General features: G+C 34.2%; 1 protein-coding gene across 1 annotated transcript in view; it reads left to right on the top strand.

Moving 5' to 3' along the window:
• LOC108907292 overlaps positions 1 to 24,004 on the top strand; it is a 120,734-nt gene that overhangs the window by 31,612 nt on the left and 65,118 nt on the right. Inside the window, exons 3-6 of the mRNA XM_023453993.1 lie at positions 9,810 to 9,951; positions 12,717 to 12,784; positions 12,852 to 12,885; positions 15,349 to 15,416. Of these exons, the coding sequence (XP_023309761.1) occupies positions 9,810 to 9,951; positions 12,717 to 12,784; positions 12,852 to 12,885; positions 15,349 to 15,416 (312 nt within the window). The remainder of the gene's footprint in view (positions 1 to 9,809; positions 9,952 to 12,716; positions 12,785 to 12,851; positions 12,886 to 15,348; positions 15,417 to 24,004) is intronic.

Here is a 24,004-nt window from a genome sequence, read left to right as displayed (position 1 = left end):
ACTTGAAGTGTCAAAATTTATTTAGCTGGCACAGAAGTGTGAATACGGCGAATTTTAACACGCCACCACAACAGCATAACTGTCAACCCAACTCAAATTTCAATTAATTTTAATATTGTGATGTAATTACAAATCTGATAAATTTGATTGGCTACTTGGTACCGGATTTCAGCATGTGAGACTAGGATTACACATTTTGTATGTTTCTTTTAAAAGTATTAAGTTAATTCAAGTAATTCTTTTCTCAGTCCTCATCAAATGAAGTTAATATGACATACAGGGTGGCCAAATGAAAACGAAACAGAGCAATTTTCAGGAAATGCGTCAAGCTTGTAGAAAAACGCTCAGACCCGTCGATTTTAGATTAAAGGAGGACATTCTTTGCTGGTATTTTTGACTCCGCCACTTTCACCTCCAAGCCAGGGTGAGTGAGTAATATATCTTTTGAAAGCTCTTACTATTCTCTTTACAACAGACTTTAAATTTTATAATTCCGCCCAATACTTATTAAGAATTTTGATTTTAAAGTTGAAACTTTTGTACAAACAATTAGTAACGGTAAAAATGTCAGTCATTCGAGTTAAGTACGCCAATGGTATAAATTTAGTATTTCTTGCGTTACATTGGTTTTTGGCGATTTGTTATCACTTTCGTAAAAAAAAAACAATTGTAAAAAACAGAAATTAATGCTATACACACACAATGAACGTAAAATTAGTGGATTCCAAATTATTTTCTAGTATTATTTGGAAGCGTTGGTTGGTAGTTTATTTAATTGTGTTTTTGAAAATTAAACACTATGGTTTATTCCATTGCGGAAAGGGTAGATATCATTTCGCTTTACTTTATGAACAATAAATGTGCGAATAGAACAGCTCAGCTATTTAATGAACAACATCAAGATCGACATGTCAGGAGGAAGTATGTTCTAGAGTTAGTAAAAAAATTTCAAGAGACAGGGAACGTAGCCAATAAAAAACGAGAAATTGAAAAACCTATAGTTAATGAAGCTAGTGAAGTTGCAGTTTTGGGACAAGTTCATCTTGATCCTACATTAAGTACGAGGCAGCTGGCATCTGTGTCTGGGATCAATCGAACTAGCATACAAACCATTTTGAAGAAGAATAAATTCCATCCATACAAAATACATTTAGTCCAGGAACTTCATGAGGATGATTATGACCGCCGTTTGCAATTTTGCGAAATAATGAGTGAGCGAGCAGGGAACGATCCACAGTTCCTTTTTAACATCTGTTTTTCTGATGAATGCAGTTTTTTCTTGAACGGGACGGTAAATCGTCACAATTGCCGCTATTGGTCCGATTCAAACCCAAGAGTTTTTCACGAGGTGCATACACAGCAACCGGAAAAATTAAATGTATGGGCTGGAATTTTCGGTGACCGGCTGGTGGGTCCTTTTTTTCTACCTGGTAATTTGACTGGCCAAATGTATTTGCAATTACTGGAAGACGCTATTGACCCTGCCTTGACTGATATTATTGAAAATGTTCCAGAGTATGATGAAGATCATTTGATTTTTCAACAGGACGGTGCTCCTCCGCATTATGCGTTAATTGTCCGTCAGTATTTGGACCAACGTTTTCTACGGAATTGGATTGGGAGAAGAGGCAGCATTGAGTGGCCTCCACGATCACCGGATTTATCGCCCCTTGATTTCTTTTTGTGGGGATACCTAAAAAGTAAAATCTATAAAACACAGCCAGCGTCGCTGGAAGATTTGCGTCAAAGAATCGTCGACGAATGCCGTCGAATCACTCCGGAAATGCTTCGGAATGTGCGCGAACGTTTCGAACAAAATCTTTATTCTTGTATGGAAGCGGGCGGTCATCAGTTTGAACATTTAATCAACTAAGTAGTAAGTAAGCAACTAAACATAATTTAAACTTTAAAATGTAATTTTTTTTTCAAAGTATTGGGCGGAATTATAAAATTTAAAGTCTGTTGTAAAGAGAATTGAAAGAGCTTTCAAAAGAAATATTACTCAACCCCCAATGCCTTTTAAATATTTTGGGGTGATGCTTACCCTTGCTTGGGGGTGAAAGTGGTGGAGTCAAAAATACCAGCAAAGAATGTCCCCCTTTAATCTAAAATAAACGGGTCTGAGCGTTTTTCTACAATTTTGACGCAGTTCCTGAAAATCGCTCTGTTTCGTTTTCATTTGGCCACCCTGTATTGGATCCAAATATAAATGTACGATAAAGAAACAATTTCACAAAGCTGGTACATGATTATTTAAAAAGTTGATAACTGGCTTTCAACTAGTTATTTCCTTTATTAGATCATCATCTAGTTTTCTCATTTGCACGTCCCTAAACTATCTAACTATTTAGCTTTTTATAAATTTGACAATGTCCTCTTTGTTAATAAGTGCTCTGCTCTCATACTTCATAAGTCTATTGTCAGATTTGCTTGTTTGTTTTTGATGCTCTGTTGATTAATTTATATTTGTTAATTAATTTATATTTTTTTGCTAAACATATTCTTCCAGCATCGTTTTGTTCCTAATGGTATCATCTGCATATCCTGTGACTTGTACTGAGCTTATGTGCTATCACCTTCCTAGCTCGGAGTCCTTAATTTCCCATCCAAAGCAATATTAAAGGGTGTTGACAAATTGTCTCTTTTTCTGATTTTATGTCAACTCTCCCTGTGTATTTTGTATTCGTATCAATTTTTAAGCATTTCCACGTTTTTCATTTCGTATATTTCTTGATCTTTATTTACAGCATCAATGGTTTGTTGGAAGCCAATATATGTACCTACATAATGTCTATGATGAGCTAATGTGTGTATTAACTTCTCTTTCCGAACTCTTGTTGATATTGCCATAAACACTTTTTAGTATATCTATTCAAGCCAGTTCTTATCATTGCAGCTAGTATTTGCACGCGATGGTCAGTAATGTAATTATTCTGTAAGTCTTGCATTTAGTTATGTCGCCCTTGGGCATCTCTTCCTATTTCCCGTGTAGGTTATTAAATGTATTTCCCTAATATTTTTTGTTAGCTCATTGTATATTTCTTTTGGTCTTGCTATTGTTCCACAACTTCTCACAATTTTTCATAAATTGGTACGTGTCTGTCGTCTAAAGGAGGGAACGCATTAGGCGGTCGCAGTCCCGTCGCATCGCGGACCATGCTAGTCTCGATCGCGCGCGGTGAAGTTCCTTCTCATATTTTATAATGTATACATTCGCACTAGACATTCCCGAGCTCGTCTCGCTCGCATCGCGTTCTTCTCCGATCTTTTCCAAAGAATCTCGGGAGACCACAGAAGAGCCAATAAAACACCTCTCCCATAGAACTCATTTTCTTAACAATTAAAACAATAAAACGTCTATTTAAAGGAGAGCGCGAGCAGGATTGTGTGCGATTGCCAAATGCGACTGATTTTGTAAAAGACCGCGATCAGCTCAGCTAAGAACGGTCCGCAATGCGACGGGACCGCGATCGCCTAATGCGTTCTCTCCTTAATACGTTTTTAGTATCTTCTTGTTTTCTCGAATTGTTTTCAGTTCCGTGAAATGTATTTTCCACTTTTTTCTTCAGTTTTGGTGTTACTTTAACATTGGTCTGCTTCCTTAGACGTCGGAAAAGTTTTCTATTATCTTCTATCATTTTTTCCTAACATTTGCTTTTGATTTGCAATCCATTATGACTCTATATATGTATAACGTAAACTAATGATTTTTTAAATGGAACTTGCTGGGTATTTTTACATGCACTGTTAGACTTTAGTAGGACAACACTGTCACCTGTAAAGTTTGGTGAACCTATATCTAAGTAAAGAAAATATGGGCAAAAGAGTGGTACCGTTCGCTTCCACATTTATCGCATAGTTTATGTAAATATTCTTGTAACTTAACGTATTTATGGGTAAGAAATTGATTTTTTATACCAATTTCCGATATATTTAGTCGACATGAATGTTTTCAGTCTTGAATTGGAAAATTAACACACATCAAAGGACCGGAATGATTTCTTTAGCTCTGTTCATAAATACCAGCTTTTAAGTGTTACGTTTGAACATACCTTCCTACTTGAAATGAATTGAAGTGAATATCGTATCCACATATACATCAAAACGTTCGCTCCTAAGTCAGTTGTCTTTATAATTTGAATTTGTAAGTTTAAAAACGCAGTTTGAAATTGTTATTATTGTTATTAATGTAAACAAAGTTAGAGGTTTTGTGATTTGTTATCCAATATATCACAACTGTAGACAATCATTTTAAACGTTCAAACACAACTTTTCAAATAGCTTTCGTAAAGAGGTTGACCTCTACCCTCAAATGTCGATAGAGAATTAACTTCTATTGAACTGATTCAAAAATGTTGATTGCAATGAATTAGCAAAATTATGTTTTCTAATTCCAAAAGTTGGGAGCAGACATGAAATTCTTCTTCAAGTAACTAAACCTGTCTTAAAAGCACCAATGTATATTTTAACTGTTTGTTTTATTTTAATTTACTGTGCATGCGACATTAATTTTTTACTAGACTGTACATTTTTATATACAGGGTGATTCAGTGATAATGTCATTAATTTTAGGGGAAGATAGAAAATGAGTAGAATACGAACACATTATTAAACAAATTTGAAAACGCATATTTACGCAGAAGGAAATATTTCGGACCGCTTCTGACCGCTGGCGGCATTGATACATTCACGGCTCCCAAATCAACTCGAAGTAGGCCTGAAGCGACTTTGCCAAATTTAAACATTGTCGTAGTATTAGACATCCTAAATAAATGATTGTATTGACTATTTTAGAAACTCATGTTTTTTCTTGGTCACATTAGCCAATAATAATTTAAAATGTTAAAATATGTAATGAGTGATATAAATTATTATTTAAAAGTATGCAATTAACATATTAAATTGCTATTGTTGGCCAGCAAGGATGTCGAGGAGGTATGACCATGCCTTGCCAAAAAAACAGTTTTTTTATTAACATACTAATGTAAATTTTCTAAGCAGTGAAATTTTAGGTATACAATATCTCAATAACCAGACATGGGACATAGAGAACTTTTGTAGAAGGATTTTACAATTTGCGAAAACGAGTTGAAGATGCGAAGATGTTAAAAAACTTGCACGAAGGTTAGCGGACTCGGAAAATGCTGTGAATGAGGGAAACGCCTCTGATATTCTGCTGTAACGGCATTCGCATTCGTAAATATTCTACATATAAAACCACCATTTCTGTATATTAAAAATTAGCAAAATTATCCATTAGTACCGACACGCGAAACAATCCGAAATAAACTGCGGGTTACATTGCATTCTGTATACTGCATACCCTCTCCATATGTATGACGTGATCTCCAAATTTGCGGGAAAACAATGCGGAAGATGCGATTAAGGGGGTGGTAGATTTGAATATTGTATTATTATTTGTGTGGTTCTGATGTGGCAACACTGTTTCGCTTCAATGTTCGAATGTTTTGTGGTCCGCCGGCAGAAAATGTCAGAGCGATGAATTAGCGGAGTTAAAGGATAATTTGCTTATCTTTTAAATGGTCTAAAAAAATTTCTTGGTTCTGTCTTTATTAGGCCTTCCGAGAACGTGGTTAAAATTAATGACATTATGACTAAATCACCCTGTATATTTATAATATTATCTTAATTCTTATCTTGATGTTTAGAGTCAGGCACTCAAAAAACGTTCTGTATTTTAATGATATATTTTCAGTAATTAGCTATTACATACCAGTTGTAAATAATTGTTTTATTATTACTGTCATCGTAGAGACCGAATACGGGTGTAGGTGCTGAGACGTACAGGAATTTTATTTATAAATGTAACAATAAACTGAAAGTGCCAACTTTATTTACAGGCAATAATATTTCTAATTTTTTATTAGAATTTAAAAATTAAATAGACAAAGAAATATATTTTGATTCCGTTTACTTAATTATAGCTATGGGATGCTCGGATACAATGGGCAAAAATATGGTGTTTATGAAAAATTCTCACCTTTAATCATTATTTAGCTTTAATTTTTGCCCTATGAAGTTAAATACATAGTAGGATTCAATGTGTGGATTTATACAGTGTGTCTCAGGAGTAACGTAAAAAATTCGTATTTTATTTTGTGCTGCGTATTCGCAAAAACGCCTAAAACATGTCAATTAGTAAGTAGGAATTGTCATTTTGTCACGTTGCTTAAACCTTTTTTGCGCTTTGTGTCATAAACCTATGACGTCATCGATATTTTTTAAATAGCAGTACCTAATTTTTTAAGCATAAATGGATAGCCCTTTTGAAGGAAAATGCGTCGATATAGGGTTTGGCCTACTTTACTTTAACAGGAGCCAATGATTGGAATGGACATGGTTTAGAATAACAACAAAAGCAGATGTCATAATGCGGGAACATTGCCACAGCAAAAAATGGGAATTTGTAGATGTTTTGTGTTCTGGTTGATTGTAGGTACATGTTTTTATGAATTGATATGCTGGCGTTTTCGGCGATAGGACGAACGATAGTGTGTGGATTTTCAGTGACAGCTAAACGTAACATTTTGCACATCATTTTCCGTCACTATCGTTGGCCTTCCAGATCTAGACAGATCTCTAACATGTCCAGCGTACTAATCTGCATACTGTAGACGGAGGTATTGGTTGTTCTGGATACTTGGCATTGAATAACTGCCATACTTCATCATAACTACGGATTCTTTCTCCGTATCAAACCATAATTAGGATTCCAATTCTTTGTTTCTCATTTAAAGGCAACACCATCGTAATGTAAAGTTATGATATTTGTAACTGTCACAATGATATGAGACACTATTGCATTCGCTAACTGTTGCCTTCAAAACAATGCCTATATAGCCGCTGTGATCGGGTGTACCACCTACCCAATCTACATAAAAACATGTACCTACAACCAACCAAAACACATTTTTTGTGATACCTGCTTTTGTTATTACTTCAAACCATGTCCATTCCAATCGTTGGCTTTTTTTTCGTACCTGTCTAATTAAAGTAGGCCAAACCCTATATCGACGCATTTCCCTTCAAAGGGGCTATTCATTTATGCTTAAAAAATTAGGTAGTGCTATTTAAAAAAAATATGTCGATGACGTCATAGGTTTATGAATCATAGCGCTAAAAAGATTTAAGCAGCGTGACAAAACGACAATTCTTATTTACTAATTGACGTGTTTTAGCGTTTTTGTGAAAACCCATCACAAAAAAAAATACGAATTTTTTGCATTACTTCTCGGATGCACTGTTGCACTAAACATTCCTAGTAGCCTGATAAAGTTTGAGGATTTGATTTTAAAAGTTTCTAACTTTCCACTTTCTAAGACTAAGATCAGACCACAATAAGTGCGCGTGCCCAAAAGTCCGCTTTTTCTTTTCTGGCGTCGCTGACCAGTTCTTAAAATTAAGTAATTTGTGAATTAAGTTGAGATCAGATTTTTGTAAATAAGATGAAAATATGAACGTTAAGATAAATACCAGGGTTTAAGGTTAAGGTACGGTTAAGGCTAGTTTAGGATTAAATCAGTAGGNATATATTTTGATTCCGTTTACTTAATTATAGCTATGGGATGCTCGGATACAATGGGCAAAAATACGGTGTTTATGAAAAATTCTCACCTTTAATCATTATTTAGCTTTAATTTTTGCCCTGTGAAGTTAAATACATAGTAGGATTCAATGTGCGGATTTATACAGTCTCTCAGGAGTAACGCAAAAAATTCGTATTTTATTTTGTGTTGCGTATTCGCAAAAACGCTAAAACACGTCAATTAGTAAATAGGAATTGTCACTTTGTCACGTTGCTTAAACCGTTTTTGCGCTATGTTTCATAAACCTATGACGTCATCGATATTTTTTTAAATAGCAGTACCTAATTTTTTAAGCATAAATGGATAGCTCTTTTGAAGGAAAATGCGTCGATATAGGGTTTGGCCTACTTTACTTTGACAGGAGCCAATGATTGGAATGGACATGGTTTAGAATAACAACAAAAGTAGATGCCATAATGCGAGAACATTGCCACAGCAAAAAAATGGGAATTTGTAGATGTTTTGTGTTCTGGTTGATTGTAGGTACATGTTTTTATGAATTGATATGCTGGCGTTTTCGGCGATAGGACGAACGATAGTGTGTGGATTTTCAGTGACAGCTAAACGTAACATTTTGCATATCATTTTCCGTCACTGTCGTTGGCCTTCCAGATCTAGACATCTCTAACATGTCCAGCGTACTAATCTGCATACTGTAGACGGAGGTATTGGTTGTTCTGGATACTTGGCATTGAATAATTGGCATACTTCATCGTAACTACGGATTCTTTCTTCGTATCCAACCATAATCAGGATTTCAATTCTTTGTTTCTCATTTAAAGGCAACACCATCGTCATGTAAAGTTATGGTATTTGTAACTGTCACAATGATATGAGGCATTATTGCATTCGCTAACTGTTGTCTTCAAAACAGTGCCTATATAGCCGCTGTGATCGGGTGTACCACCTACCAAATCTACATAAAAACATGTACCTACAACCAACCAAAACACATTTTTTCACAATCGTTCGTTTTTTTTTCGTACCTGTCTAATTAAAGTAGGCCAAACCCTTTATCGACGTATTTCCCTTCAAAGGGGCTATTCATTTATGCTTAAAAAATTAGGTAGTGCTATTTAAAAAAATGTCAATGACGTCGTAGGTTTATGAAACATAGCGCAAAAAAGATTTAAGCAACGTGACAAAACGACAATTCCTATTTACTAATTGACGTGTTTTAGCGTTTTTGTGAAAACCCATTACAAAATAAAATACGAATTTTTTGCGTTACTTCTCGAACGCACTGTTGCACTAAACATTCCTAGTAGCCTGATAAAGTTTGAGGATTTGATTTTAAAAGTTTCTAACTTTCAACTTTATAAGACTAAGATCAGACCACAATAAGTGCGCGTGCCCAAAAGTCCGCTTTTTCTTTTCTGGCGTCGCTGACCAGTTCTTAAAATTAAGTAATTTGTAAATTAAGTTAAGATCAGATTTTTGTAAATAAGATGAAAATATTAACGTTAAGACAAATACAAGGGTTTAAGGTTAAGGTACGGTAAAGGCTAGTTTAGAATTAAACTCATCAGTAGGGAATAAAAATAATGATAAAAGTTGCCATGACAATTTCTTGAAAATTCAACATTAACAGAATTAGTGCCTACATAATTTGATTATTCAAGGTAGTATTTTGTATTTTTTTATTTCCTCATTACTTCTGACAAAGATGAACATACTACAAATAGATCTTTTTGATTCCCCATTTTACTTGGGTTTGTTTCATCGGATAGTCTCATTTGTATGGAATCAATACATATTATAATTATAAACTTTTAGAAATACTTATAATTGTTGTATTTTCCATTTTTTTCTTAAAAAGTATTAATCGAGATATCCTTACAGCCAAAATATAACAGATGAGTTTGTACAGTGTTTAATGAATTTAATTGTCCCGCGTATCTAGTCGTAAAATTCCTTTACAATTGAAAAGTTTTCGAACAAACTGCGAGCATCTGAATAAAACCAAATTTGCACCGAACTGTTTACTCCTCAGCCAAATACAAAGCTCGCTCTAAATCCCCCTGGAATTGCTCCCCGATAGTTAATTTTTGCCGCTGCGACATTGCGAACTAGAACTAAAATTTATCACAACAAAAAGAAAACTAAGGACATAAATTATCCGATCTGCGGTTGGAATTTGACTGGCCCTCCAGCCCGGCCATGCATCTGTATTATCTACATGAGTCTCCTATCTGTTTTCAGGGACTTGTTATTTCCCTGTGCGATGGGAGGGCACGTGGTTCCAATCCGGAGTTCGCCAGCCGATCGTCATCGAAGGACCAAGGCTGAGCAACAAAGGAAGATGTTTGGGCTTCGAGGGAGATAAGTTTTTAGTTGTTGATGAGTAAGTTTGATTGTGATTTCTTAAAATATTATTAATTTCCTGGATAATTTCAATGCTTATTAAATTTCAATGAATCGAGAAATTAAAATGTTCTTTTCTTATTGCGACCATATACAGGGTGCAAAAAGTAAGTGCAACAAATAAAGGAGGTGATTCTTCTTTGAAAATTCATGTAAAAAACCTTCTTTTACATTTTTTGTTTATATTTCTTAGTAAGGGCAAAGTTGTAAATTAATTGAAATTATGTACACATTTCCACAATAGAAAAAGCATTTAGTGGATAATGTATTGCTCTTCCCCTTCAGTCGCAAGAAATAGAATCATACCTACAAGTAATTTCATGCATAACTCTTTCTACGACCAATGTGGTCATTTAATGTGTTTACCGTTACTTTGAGTACATTGTTTTGTGCACATTTGATGTATTGCAATATGCAAAGCTACACTAATATCGAAATGATCGAAATACATTTTGTTTATGATCTTGCCAGTAATAGATCTTTCATCACACCTTACTTGCATGCAAAATAAACTTATGATTGTGGTTGTCACCGTGAAATCCAAACGCGAGTTTAGGAAGAAGCGGTACTGAATTTTGATTGATGAAGAACCGGATACCAGAACTAGACAGTGCTTTGAAGTTAAATATCAACCATGTGGGCCATCTCAAAAGAACAACTTTTATACCCTTTTACATACAAAGAATCCTCTTTCACTATTTTACTACGAGATTTACATTTTGCAATTTCTCAATGCATTTTGTAAAATATTGGGCACGGATCATGTTAACAGAAGAAGCGAATATTTCAAGAGAATCAATAATAATTAATTATCATGATAACCACATTTGGATAAAAGAAAATCCATATACCTTAGCCAAAATTCGTCATCATCAACAACAGTTTTCTCAGAATGTATGAATTGGATTCGTGCATTCGTAATTCGTGCCACATGGATTGAAAGGAGATAAATACACTCACTTTCTCGGAAAAGTATTTCCAGTACTTTTTGAAGATATATCCCTAGATGACACAGCTCAGCTTTGGTTTATGAGTTATGGAGTTCTTGGCCATTTTTTTTGTAAAAGCAAGACAATTAATATTAATCCTGGCGGCCATCAATTTTGGTCTCCTCGAATACTCGATTTAAATACTGTAAATGTTTGTATATGAGGCCATTTAAAACTCTATATACAAGGCAATAGATTCAAGAACTGATAATATCTATTGGTATAATATTGGTTTATCTGTGGTAATTCCTTAATAAATTGATAGCTATTTGTTTCATCCCACCGTTTTATAAACTCTGTGTGGGTGTTTTCCTTAATAATTTCAAGTGCTGACAGCGGAAGTACACTGGAAGGACCCGATGCACTCCTGGCTAGCTCATCAGCTTCTTTGTTGCCATTGTATTGCTCGTGTCCCTTGACCCAGCAAACAGATATGCTATTGGAAGCTGAGGCCATGACTAATGCCTGGTGGCATTCCCATTCTGACGTACTTATTATCTTATGATTACGTAAGATCAGTAATGCTTGTTACTGTCTGATGGTTTTACCCGCAGTGCGACTACGTGCGACTACTTGCAATATATATGCAGGGATGTAGAATCAATTCCACATCCTGCAACTTCTCTCGTTTTGATCCGTCCGTGAAGACGTTGACTACATCCTCGCCGGTGGTCTCCTCTTGTCTCTTACTGTGTAGGGTCTGTCAAACGCAAACTGGAGGAAAATATTGTCAGTGTCTGCAGAGAGGGCATCTTCCTGAGGGCCCATGCCTTAGGCGACTCCTAACGTCTCCACACCCTACATCCGGTTTGAAACCAAAGTTCTTGAGGCGAAGCACAGTTGTCAAGGCCACTTCTCTTAGATAGATATCCAGAGGTGGCAGACGCAGCATTACCCCCATTGCTATGGTGGATGTTGTTCGCATAGCTCCAGTTATGCTCCAGACAGTGAATTCTGTACCTGGCTGAGCTATTGTTTAGCTATCGCCTGCTGGACTTTCGGCCATCAGTGTATATCCACATGACCACTCTTGGTTTCATTCCCCAGGTTTTATTAACGGTCCTGCGGCACTGCTCATAGGCACTGCCTTTTTAATATCCTTTCAAAATATTCTGTTTGTTTTGCATCGAGTGTGACTCCTAGGTATTTCACGTCCGTGCGCGATTAGGTACTTTTATGAAAACTATTTATCAAATTTAGTCTAAAAAAATCAAGCTATTTAAAGCAAATATAAAAAAATACTTGTAAAGGTGTAGTTACTTCTACCCCTGGTATGCAAAATGTAAAAAATTTACGTAATTCCATAGTTGCAATTTTCTCCATATGTGGGGAAAAAATAAAAACAAAATTTTTCTCTCTCCGTTTGAAGGCAATAAATTCGAAGAGAAGAGAGATTTTTTTTCACACTTATTTCCTTACACTCTGTATATTTACATTCATTAGTTTTTTATTTTCGTCGTATTTAAAGTGAATTATTAGTAAAGCATACCTTCTCAGTTGTTACATTTAGGGCATATGTTGTGTAGTTTTCTGACATTTTTATTTGCGTATTTTGTTCTATACTATAATGCATTGATGTATGTTACTTATACTGCCGACATCTTGTAGATCCTCTACAGTTTAAACGGTATTTTTCATGGACACACTTAATGTACATTTGCATAATAACGTTGATTATCCAGAAATTTTAAACCGTTTTTAAACATTTTTTGACACTGAGTTCGATGATTATTATTTATGCAAAATTTTGTTTCAGCAAGCGGGCTTGTTACAGATGTGTTGTGATTCACGAGAAACATCCTAATGTACTGCAATATAAAGAAAGTAAGTAAACATTTAAAAAGTATAACATGTAGAAGATAATATAATTTATATTGTAATATTAAATCAGGCAATACAGTTTATTACAATCAAAACCTAACCAGGTTTGTTAAAAATAGTTGCGAACCCTAGAATTTCGATACCGTTTAGTAAACAAAAAAGATGTCTTCAATTTTGTTTAAAAAAATGACTAACTTGTTAATTAGTATTTTTTTAACTAAAATAAACCTGACAGTGAGTAAATCGAGAGTAACTATTCGTTCCACAAAAAAAAATAGAATTCTTTTCTATTTAAATAGAGAATAGAGAATAAACATACGTAAAAAAATAACTTTAATATTTAAAATTCTTACACCGACGATTTCTTCGTACTTATAATGGTTACAAAAATATCCTCTAATATTGAAGTTAATTTCAAAAACCACGTAAAAATGGCTCGTTGTCGAACAATCCTTAATTCTTTTGAGTAATACCAACCGGAATACATTTATTCAGTTTCCAAATTTTTATTGGTATTGAAATTTGCAGTTTTTCCCAGTATCTCCACTACTGGTTGACCCAGACACCGCACAATCATTATGAAAAGTGTTTTTCTGCAAATTTTTTTGAAACTTTGCTATGTGATAGTTCTGATCGCGTGAATCAAAAGTCTCAATGGGCTCAAGTCTTTTGGTTTGGACCTACGGCCCCTGAAAGTTGATTTTTTGTATCCTCACGTTGGATAGTAAGCAATGATTTTTTTTTTATAATTATATTACATTCATAGTAAGCAGACCTAACCCGATCGATTAGAGATGCTTTGAACTTCCAGTTCCGACCGGAAGTAGCCTATTCGGACCGGAATCAGTTGTTTAAAATATTTTTTTCTAAAATGCGTTTTTTGAGCACTAAATGACCTTTGAAATTAACCTTGTGCCGATTCTCGTGAAAGATTACTTCTGGTCGGAACCGGAAGTCGAAAACACCTCTAATCTATCGGGCAAGGTCTATTTACTATGAACATAATGTACTTTTACAAAAATATCATTGTTGTATTCTCACTATGCAGCGTAAGGGCAAAAATTCAACTTTCAGGGGACGTAGGTCCAAATCAAAGGACTTTGTGCCCGTTGAGACTTTTGATCCTATCACATAGCAAAGTTTAAAAAAAAATGAGTCGAAAGCTACTTTCCACAAGAAGTGTGGGGGGTTCTTTGTATAGCAAATACATGATTTTTTGCCTATAATTTTAAGACTTTAGCCCAAGTTTCAGTTTAAATACGTCAAATATCTTAAGATATATTTGAGTAAGATCAGACTTCCCTGCAGAGTGCACAGCTTCAATGTTTTCGTTACTCCGTTTTGCTCATGGACGCCAGTCCTTTCGTTGTTGTGAACGCTGTCTAGACCAGGGGTCGGCAAGTAATTTTACGTGGGGTCCAAATACTTTTGAAATTTTTTAACGAGGTCCAGAAAAAAATTCATATGTCTTACTAATTTTTTATNATAAATTGACAGCTATTTGTTTCATCCCACCGTTTTATAAACTCTGTGTGGGTGTTTTCCTTAATAATTTCAAGTGTTGACAGCGGAAGTACACTGGAAGGACCCGATGCACTCCTGGCTAGCTCATCAGCTTCTTTATTGCCATTGTATTGTGTCCCTTGACCCAGCAAACAGATATGCTATTGGAAGCTGAGGCCATGACTAATGCCTGGTGGCATTCCCATTCTGACTTACTTATTATCTTATGATTACGTAAGATCAGTAATGCTTGTTACTGTCTGATGGTTTTACCCGCAGTGCGACTACGTGCGACTACTTGCAATATATATGCAGGGATGTAGAATAAATTCCACATCCTGCAACTTCTCTCGTTTTGATCCGTCCGTGAAGACGTTGACTACATCCTCGCCGGTGGTCTCCTCTTGTCTCTTACTGTGTAGGGTCTGTCAAACGCAAACTGGAGGAAAATATTGTCAGTGTCTGCAGAGGGGGCATCTTCCTGAGGGCCCATGCCTTAGGCGACTCCTAACGTCTCCACACCCTACATCCGGTTTGAAACCAAAGTTCTTGAGGCGAAGCACAGTTGTCAAGGCCACTTCTCTTAGATAGATATCCAGAGGTGGCAGACGCAGCATTACCCCCATTGCTATGGTGGATGTTGTTCGCATAGCTCCAGTTATGCTCCAGACAGTGAATTCTTTGTACCTGGCTGAGCTATTGTTTAGCTATCGCCTGCTGGACTTTCGGCCATCAGTGTATATCCACATGACCACTCTTGGTTTCATTCCCCAGGTTTTATTAACGGTAAAGCATACCTTCTCAGTTGTTACAATTAGGGCATATGTTGTGTAGTTTTCTGACATTTGTATTTGCGTATTTTGTTCTATACTATAATGCATTGATGTATGTTACTTATACTGCCGACATCTTGTAGATCCTCTACAGTTTAAACGGTATTTTTCATGGACACACTTAATGTACATTTGCATAATAACGTTGATTATCCAGAAATTTTAAACCGTTTTTAAACATTTTTTGACACTGAGTTCGATGATTATTATTTATGCAAAATTTTGTTTCAGCAAGCGGGCTTGTTACAGATGTGTTGTGATTCACGAGAAACATCCTAATGTACTGCAATATAAAGAAAGTAAGTAAACATTTAAAAAGTATAACATGTAGAAGATAATATAATTTATATTGTAATATTAAATCAGGCAATACAGTTTATTACAATGAAAACCTAACCAGGTTTGTTAAAAATAGTTGCGAACCCTAGAATTTCGATACCGTTTAGTAAACAAAAAAGATGTCTTCAATTTTGTTTAAAAAAATGACTAACTTGTTAATTAGTATTTTTTTAACTAAAATAAACCTGACAGTGAGTAAATCGAGAGTAACTATTCGTTCCACAAAAAAAAATAGAATTCTTTTCTATTTAAATAGAGAATAGAGAATAAACATACGTAAAAAAATAACTTTAATATTTAAAATTCTTACACCGACGATTTCTTCGTACTTATAATGGTTACAAAAATATCCTCTAATATTGAAGTTAATTTCAAAAACCACGTAAAAATGGCTCGTTGTCGAACAATCCTTAATTCTTTTGAGTAATACCAACCGGAATACATTTATTCAGTTTCCAAATTTTTATTGGTATTGAAATTTGCAGTTTTTCCCAGTATCTCCACTACTGGTTGACCCAGACACCGCACAATCATTATGAAAAGTGTTTTTCTGCAAATTTTTTTGAAACTTTGCTATGTGATAGTTCTGATCGCGTGAATCAAAAGTCTCAATGGGCTCAAGTCTTTTGGTTTGGACCTACGGCCCCTGAAAGTTGATTTTTTGTATCCTCACGTTGGATAGTAAGCAATGATTTTTTTTTTATAATTATATTACATTCATAGTAAGCAGACCTAACCCGATCGATTAGAGATGCTTTGAACTTCCAGTTCCGACCGGAAGTAGCCTATTCGGACCGGAATCAGTTGTTTAAAATATTTTTTTCTAAAATGCGTTTTTTGAGCACTAAATGACCTTTGAAATTAACCTTGTGCCGATTCTCGTGAAAGATTACTTCTGGTCGGAACCGGAAGTCGAAAACACCTCTAATCTATCGGGCAAGGTCTATTTACTATGAACATAATGTACTTTTACAAAAATATCATTGTTGTATTCTCACTATGCAGCGTAAGGGCAAAAATTCAACTTTCAGGGGACGTAGGTCCAAATCAAAGGACTTTGTGCCCGTTGAGACTTTTGATCCTATCACATAGCAAAGTTTAAAAAAAAATGAGTCGAAAGCTACTTTCCACAAGAAGTGTGGGGGGTTCTTTGTATAGCAAATACATGATTTTTTGCCTATAATTTTAAGACTTTAGCCCAAGTTTCAGTTTAAATACGTCAAATATCTTAAGATATATTTGAGTAAGATCAGACTTCCCTGCAGAGTGCACAGCTTCAATGTTTTTGTTACTCCGTTTTGCTCATAGACGCCAGTCCTTTCGTTGTTGTGAACGCTGTCTAGACCAGGGGTCGGCAAGTAATTTTACGTGGGGTCCAAATACTTTTGAAATTTTTTAACGAGGTCCAGAAAAAAATTCATATTTCTTACTAATTTTTTATTTTCATTTGCATTAAGAACTGAAATCAGTCACAATTGTAAAATACTAGAAAAAATGATAAGGGTGGCACTCAAACGTAAAAAAATATTTTTCAAATAATTTATTTGAGTAATTTATATTTTCAAAAAATTTTTGGCGGTCCAGTATTTTACCTTCCGCGGTCCGGATCTGGACCGCGGTCCGCCAGTTGCCGACCCTTGGTCTAGAGCATCACGAAACCTCCCGAAACACAGGAACACAGTTACACCCGTTGCACACATACCGGAACCGGCTAACCGGATCCGGTTACCCGGCAGCAAGGTGTACAGAATCTTATGGCAGCTTTAACACTTGACGGAAGGATCTATCCGGCGAACGGCCAGCGAATTGTAGCCGGTCGCCACCATTGCCAGCTCGGCTGCCGTGTACAGGCTAACCGGTGACCGAAGTGGTAGTAGTGCGTAGTTTTGTATTACGCTTTCACACTTACCGGGTACTTGCCGGGCTCAGTCGTCCGGTTTCATTGGAAAGAACAGGACGTGTAAATTATTTTTTTTTAAATATTTGTACGCAACTATGTCGAATGTTTGTTCGCTAGAAGTAGATATTGAATTCTTTATATAATTGGTTGAAACCAGACCTGTCCAGTGGGAAAAAACTTTAGCCTTTTCATATTTTTTGGATATTTTTCATATTTTTTGTTTTTTTTATTGCGACGACATCAAATATGAAAATGCTAAAGTTTTGTTCCACTGATGTAAAGAATGCAATCTACATCTAGCGAACAAACATTCGACATAGTTGCGTACAAATATTTAAAAAAATAATCGACACGTCCTGTTCTTTTCAATGAAACCGGATAACTGAACCCGGCAAGGACTCGGTAAGTGTGAAAGCCTCAATACAAAACTACGCACTACTACCAGTTTGGTCACCGGTTAGCCGGTACACGGCAGCCGGACTGGCAATGGTGCATAAGACTCTGTACACCTTGCTGTCGGGTAACCGGATCCGGTTAGCCGGTTCCGGCATGTGTGCAACGGGTGTTAGACACGATACACACTCCTCACCGCACGATGTTTGTAACAGTTGATATGTTTCCGTGGCTGTTTTATTGGCTTTAAAACAGAACTTGATTGCTGTGCGCTTTTCAGTGTGCGTTTACATGGTTGTCAAAAATTTGCTTCATGCAGAACAATATAACTTCGTGGTAGATACACGTATACTGATGAAATTTTGTTCGGTCACTCGAAAGGTTTCTCACTGCATAGTTCCGTAGACCGCACATAGGTAGCGCCACAATAAAATCAGTCTTAAAACTTAATAGCCGGACTGTGTATGCTTATTTGAACTTTTTTCACCTACTATCGTCTGTTGGTTTAAGTACAAAAACATGACTTACCCTGTATATCCGTTATCAATAGATAAACCAGTTTTAAGAGCTATTATGAATAAATAATTATTAGATGTTAAAAAGTTATAATGTAAATACACTGTTAAATTTTACACTGATCGTGAAAGTGGCTAAAACAATTAACAATTTTAATCTTTATCTGATATTTAAACCACTTTTTATTTACCACCACCATTTATATTGCTACGACACTTATTGGAGATATTACTTATTGCAGGAAGGCAGGTGAAATATTTTTTCGATAGTAGGAAAATAACATTAAATGAAATACACAGGCATTATTTTTAATTAATTTTTTATGGAATGTACATAAGAAGACAGGGCTGTTAACTGTTGGCTCTCTTTTTTATATCTTACACTCAGATATTATCATATTCAATATTTCCTTTGTATGCATTAAGTTCTACCAATCGTTATTTACCGATAGTTAAGTATACGCTTATACATTTAACTTTTTAAATTTGCAGTAACGAGCTTCGGTTGCGTAAGTTATAACTTTTTCAGGAGTTCTTCCAACTTTCACACGCGGTAGCAACCGCAGAAACCGAAAGCGATATGAATAAACAAGTAGCAATTCCGTTAATTTACTAACAGCGCCCTCCAAAAACGTCGTGACTCATTAACTTTTTCCATCCTTAGGGGTCGACTCAGGATTCTTCTATTATGGTATAAAGTTGGGAATCGATAACAGCTAAAATGAGAACGAACCGTTAAATATTCATTTAATCTAATATTTAGGACACTGCAGAAAACTATATTAAGAAATAAAAGAGCGTGCTAAGCAATTTTTATTTGATGGATAGAGATTAATTTAAACTGGTAAATTTATAACTAAACGAGATTTTTGTACCGGCTTCAAACGAATGTGTATAATATCATCGCAATTACATTTATTCAATAACATTTCAACAAAAATATAAAGTAATTATAGTAATAAAATATAGTGACAAATATGAAGCTTTTATAAAGAAAATAATACAATACAATTTTGTTGTAAAATTAAATAATCTACTTTCTCAGGGATATTTTTCGTTAGGCAAAAGGTTAGGCAATGAAATCATTTTCAGAACTAGTCCTTCTGGTTTATGGAATAATTTATATAGAAATTTGTTTCCTTTTTATTCTTTATACGAGGAAAATCCTAAATAAAAAAAGTTAAGTGTTAAAAGTAGTTTTTTTTTTAAGTTGCTCGTCTTAACAGAAAAGTATTTTGATTATTTTCTGAAAAATTGATAAACATAGAAGTACTTGATTTTTTCATAGTTTTGAAAAATCAAATTACAAATAAATAATAGGAAATGTTTGTATCATACTTTTAAGTTTCCAGAATGCAGTAATATTAATGCGACTTGTGTGTTATTAAATTTTAATTAATTATGTTTATTTCATAAAAACATAAAACCGTAATATCTACTACAATCACTGTGAAATTTAATTATTTAATTTAATTCAACACTAATATCAACGAGAGTATTTATCACAAAAGATATAACGGTATTTATTAATAACAAACTGTAAATTTATATTTTATTTCAATTTAAAAGTATTGCAATGAATAAATTATGATTTAAAAATAAATCATTCAGATGTACTTACTAAAACATTTCGTATGAATAAACCGCATTTATCACAAAAACAGCGAAATTGAAAATATTATTTGGAATATAAAATAATTTTACTATCTCGCAATTCACACTATTGTGAATTCACGGATTTCTTATGAATTAAGTTTTTAATAATCAAAATATCTAAAGTATAGGTTTATGTACTTATAAATTGTAACCATTATTTTTTATTGTTTTTCTTGGTCGGCAGTACTTTAATATGGTCAGAGGTATTTAGGGATAATTTTCATTTTACGTAAAATACGCGAGGAAATTACTATTAATATCAATTAAAGTTTTTGCTTTGTTTCCATTTAACCCCATCGCCTAAGGATTTTTCAAAACCTCAAAAAAAAACAACGATATTCTGAACAATTAAACCATATACCTAACCTTAAGACTCAAGCTTCCAACGCTACATCCAATTAACCAAATCCTATAAACATTTAACCCAATGATATCCCAACCTAATAAGCCCATGAACCCAAACCCCAATAACCCTATAACCAAGGGAATAAATTATACGCAAACTGTATTGTTCTAAAACATCACATAGATGAGGACTCCTTGAAAGCCCAAGTACTCAAACCCAAACAATTCCCATAACCCTATAACCCCATAAACCTGTAACTTCATAACCTCATAATTAATAAATCATAGGCAATTTGTATTATGGCTAAACGTTAACGTGGTTGAGGATATCTTAAAAACCTGTGCATTCAAACCCCAAAACCCCCATGACCCTGCAATTCATAACCTCACGATTCCTTAACCACAATTTCATTACCTTGTACTTTGATGTCATTCACCAAATAACCGAGTGTTACAGTCGATTTAGTTTTTAGAACTTTTATCGGTAGGACCAACGACACAAGACGAGGTGGTTGCTCGATCGGATTTCGTTATATCATATAGGTCATATAAGAGGTTTTGAAAAAAAAATTATTTGTACGATAGACCGTACTATAAATTAGTCAATAAAACTAAAATAAATAAATAAATAATTAATGTTATATAAGAATCTCTTTTGATTAGATTAAATGAAAGGAAAATCCAAAGTATAACTAGATAACCCAAAAAATTATATTACTAGAATGACTAGATCAAAAGACCGGACCTGTGAAATGACTAGATGAATATATAGGATATTTAGGGTTTGAGTATTACTAGTATATACGGAAAAATTATAGAAACAAGTATGCTTTGCTTTCTTGTACCAAGTAAATTAAAAGGGAATATAAGTAATACACATTTGATTTGATTACATTGCTATAGGTATTGGGATCGATACATCTGCATCTCCAACAAGACCAATTATTGTATATGTGAAACGTTATCTTAAACAGTAAGGTATAAATAAAGGTTATAATGTTCCCATCACCAACCGATATATTAACTATAAATAATTTATGTTAGTAACTACATTAAGAGTAGTGAATTGACTGAATTAAACTATTGAGTATATTTTTAATAAGAATTGAGCATTTTGACAGTGCTAAACTAGTTTATGGCAATATTTCAACTAAAATTGATTAATTACACTTCAATATCACATCTATTATCAATATACCTACTCTTAAAAAACATTTGTATTTAAATCTGAATCTGATCGAATGTTTCCAAATCCAAGTTTATTTTTGCCAGTTTCCTTTATTATTTATCCTCTTCACCAAATTCACATTATATGGTTAAGTTATCAAGATATCTATATTGGGTTATCTCTGATGGTAAAAATTGTGCAGAGAATATCAGATGTGCAATATTTTATTCAAATAATTTCATTGCATTTGCTAAAAGTTACAAGCAAATAATTTCACTAAATGCTGAAAATTGAGAATTTTAACTACCCTGTCAGATGAGTAAACAAAAATGAAATATGTTAAATGAATTATATCTATTTTATTTCACTATAATCCAGTCTGAGTAAAAATTAATTCAATAATAGATAAATTTGAATTATATTATATTAAATTGCTATTGTGCTCATATTAATAAAGAGACAACTTAACATTATTTCACCCGTGGAGATATAAATAATGCATTAAAATGACAGCCGTATCTTAAATTTGTATGTATAAACGTTGCATAAATGTTACAATGTATAATAGTCCATTTAGCGAGGTCCCAATATTTGAAAGTTTATGGGATCTTTTGGAAGACATTTCACCCCTGTTTTCGAGGATAAGAAAAACGATGGCGGTGGTTTCGTAGCCTTGCGTACTACCCTTATCTGTGAAAAACCACTCCAATTTCCAGGTTCTTGGTTTTGAGCCTGCGAAGATTCGTCGGATCGTTTTTTTTTGTGAATAATAAGTTATGTTAATTAATATTAGCATACCCTGGGCCGACCCCCGGGGGGTTGAACCCACCCCACAAATAGGAAAATATAAAAAAAATAATAAAAAAGGGCTCCGCCAGATTTAATATGGGTTTTTTAAGCGGATATTGTATGGTGGTGTTATTTTTCACTCCACCCTCCCGTTCTTGAAAACCCCTATGAAACTTTGTTGAACACTTTTTTAAATTTTTTACATATTTTCCTACTGAGGGCAGAGGTGGATTCAACCTCTGGAGGTCGGTCTGGGGTATGCTAGAGTCAAATAATAAAATTAATTAATTATTATTATTCACAAAACACAACGATCCAACAAGTCCTTCTAAGGCCAAGACTGAGATTCCAGAAATTGGTATCCCGGTACACGAGGGTTTCAGTGTACGAAACCATCACCATCATTTTTCTCATCCTTGAAAACGTGGAAAGGAACGTGTTTTAAAAGATTCTACAAACTTTCAGATTTTTGCCCTTGTATTGCGACCCCGTTAGGTGAACTATAAGGCTTATGGAGTAAAACAGAGACAGATTAAGAGAAAATAGAAATAATTTAATTTATCGCAAAATATATATTTTTATTACAATGCGAAGACAAGTGCCGGCAGCTATGCCAAATACAAGTGTACACGACAGAGTGATTGTTACAGGATTACATAACAGATATTGTTTCTAATCCAAAAATGTATACAAATAGGTACCTAGAAAATTTCATATATGTTTATATTATTAATGTAATAATTTACGATTATAAGATAATAACGTACCTAGTTATTTAACACATAGTTTTTAGAAAATAGTAATTTTTAGTAATTATATCAATGAACTCAAACAACAGAGAACGAAGAGTTAAGTAAATATAATCAAAGTAATTATGACACTGTATTAATTCTCAACCGACAACAGATGCTTCATTTCATTCCCATAATGTACCACTGCTGATTACTTGATGTTTACTACATTGTATTAATGTTTCGATGCTGGTAAATTTATACGCAGAATCGAAAATGATGATATTGAAAACACTGCATTAATGACCATATAGGATAATATAATGCGATAGATAGTATTAAATTTTTACATTGCATCTGGAATTACATCTTTAACCAGTACTATACATTGTACAGATGACTATAAAAATTAACACAATTATTTGTAATACCAGCAAGTACTATTGTATACTAAGTTTAAAAAAAATTATAAGATAGTTTAATTATAAACAAAAAAAGATTATAGAAACTAAAGATCGACCGATTAATCGGCTTCGGCTTCGGCCACATTCGGCCATTATTTAAACCTTCGACTAAGAATCGGCTTAGGCCAAAATTAAGCCGAACTTTTCGCCGAAGCCGAAGGTACCGTTCGGGACGTCGCTGGACTTAACAAATCTAATCAAATTAGGGTTAAATTAGCCCCTTAACACTATAAATAACACTACCAAATTACAACAAAATTGGGGTAAAGGGTTCTTAAGATATTTACGAGATAGCATTTTTTTTATAAAATATTAACACCCTGTATCTTGAAAACGAAGCATCTGCGGACCAATGTTTATATGAACTTTTTGTATTAAAATCACTGAAATAATCGTCTATTGAATTTATTGTACATACTTAATTAACACCCTATATATATTATATTTCCAAAACATTATGCATTTATTTTTGACATACTTTTATGTTTATCTTAACACATTTTTATTATTAATTAAAATTTTAAGTTAATAAAAATATCTTCGGCATCGGCTTCGGCCGAAGGTGACCCATAAACCGAAGTTCGGCT

The sequence above is a fragment of the Anoplophora glabripennis genome, unplaced genomic scaffold (genome assembly GCF_000390285.2).
Source record: "Anoplophora glabripennis isolate ALB-LARVAE unplaced genomic scaffold, Agla_2.0 scaffold190, whole genome shotgun sequence".
NCBI classification, from domain to species: domain Eukaryota; kingdom Metazoa; phylum Arthropoda; class Insecta; order Coleoptera; family Cerambycidae; genus Anoplophora; species Anoplophora glabripennis.
This window is presented reverse-complemented; position numbering and strand designations above follow the sequence as displayed.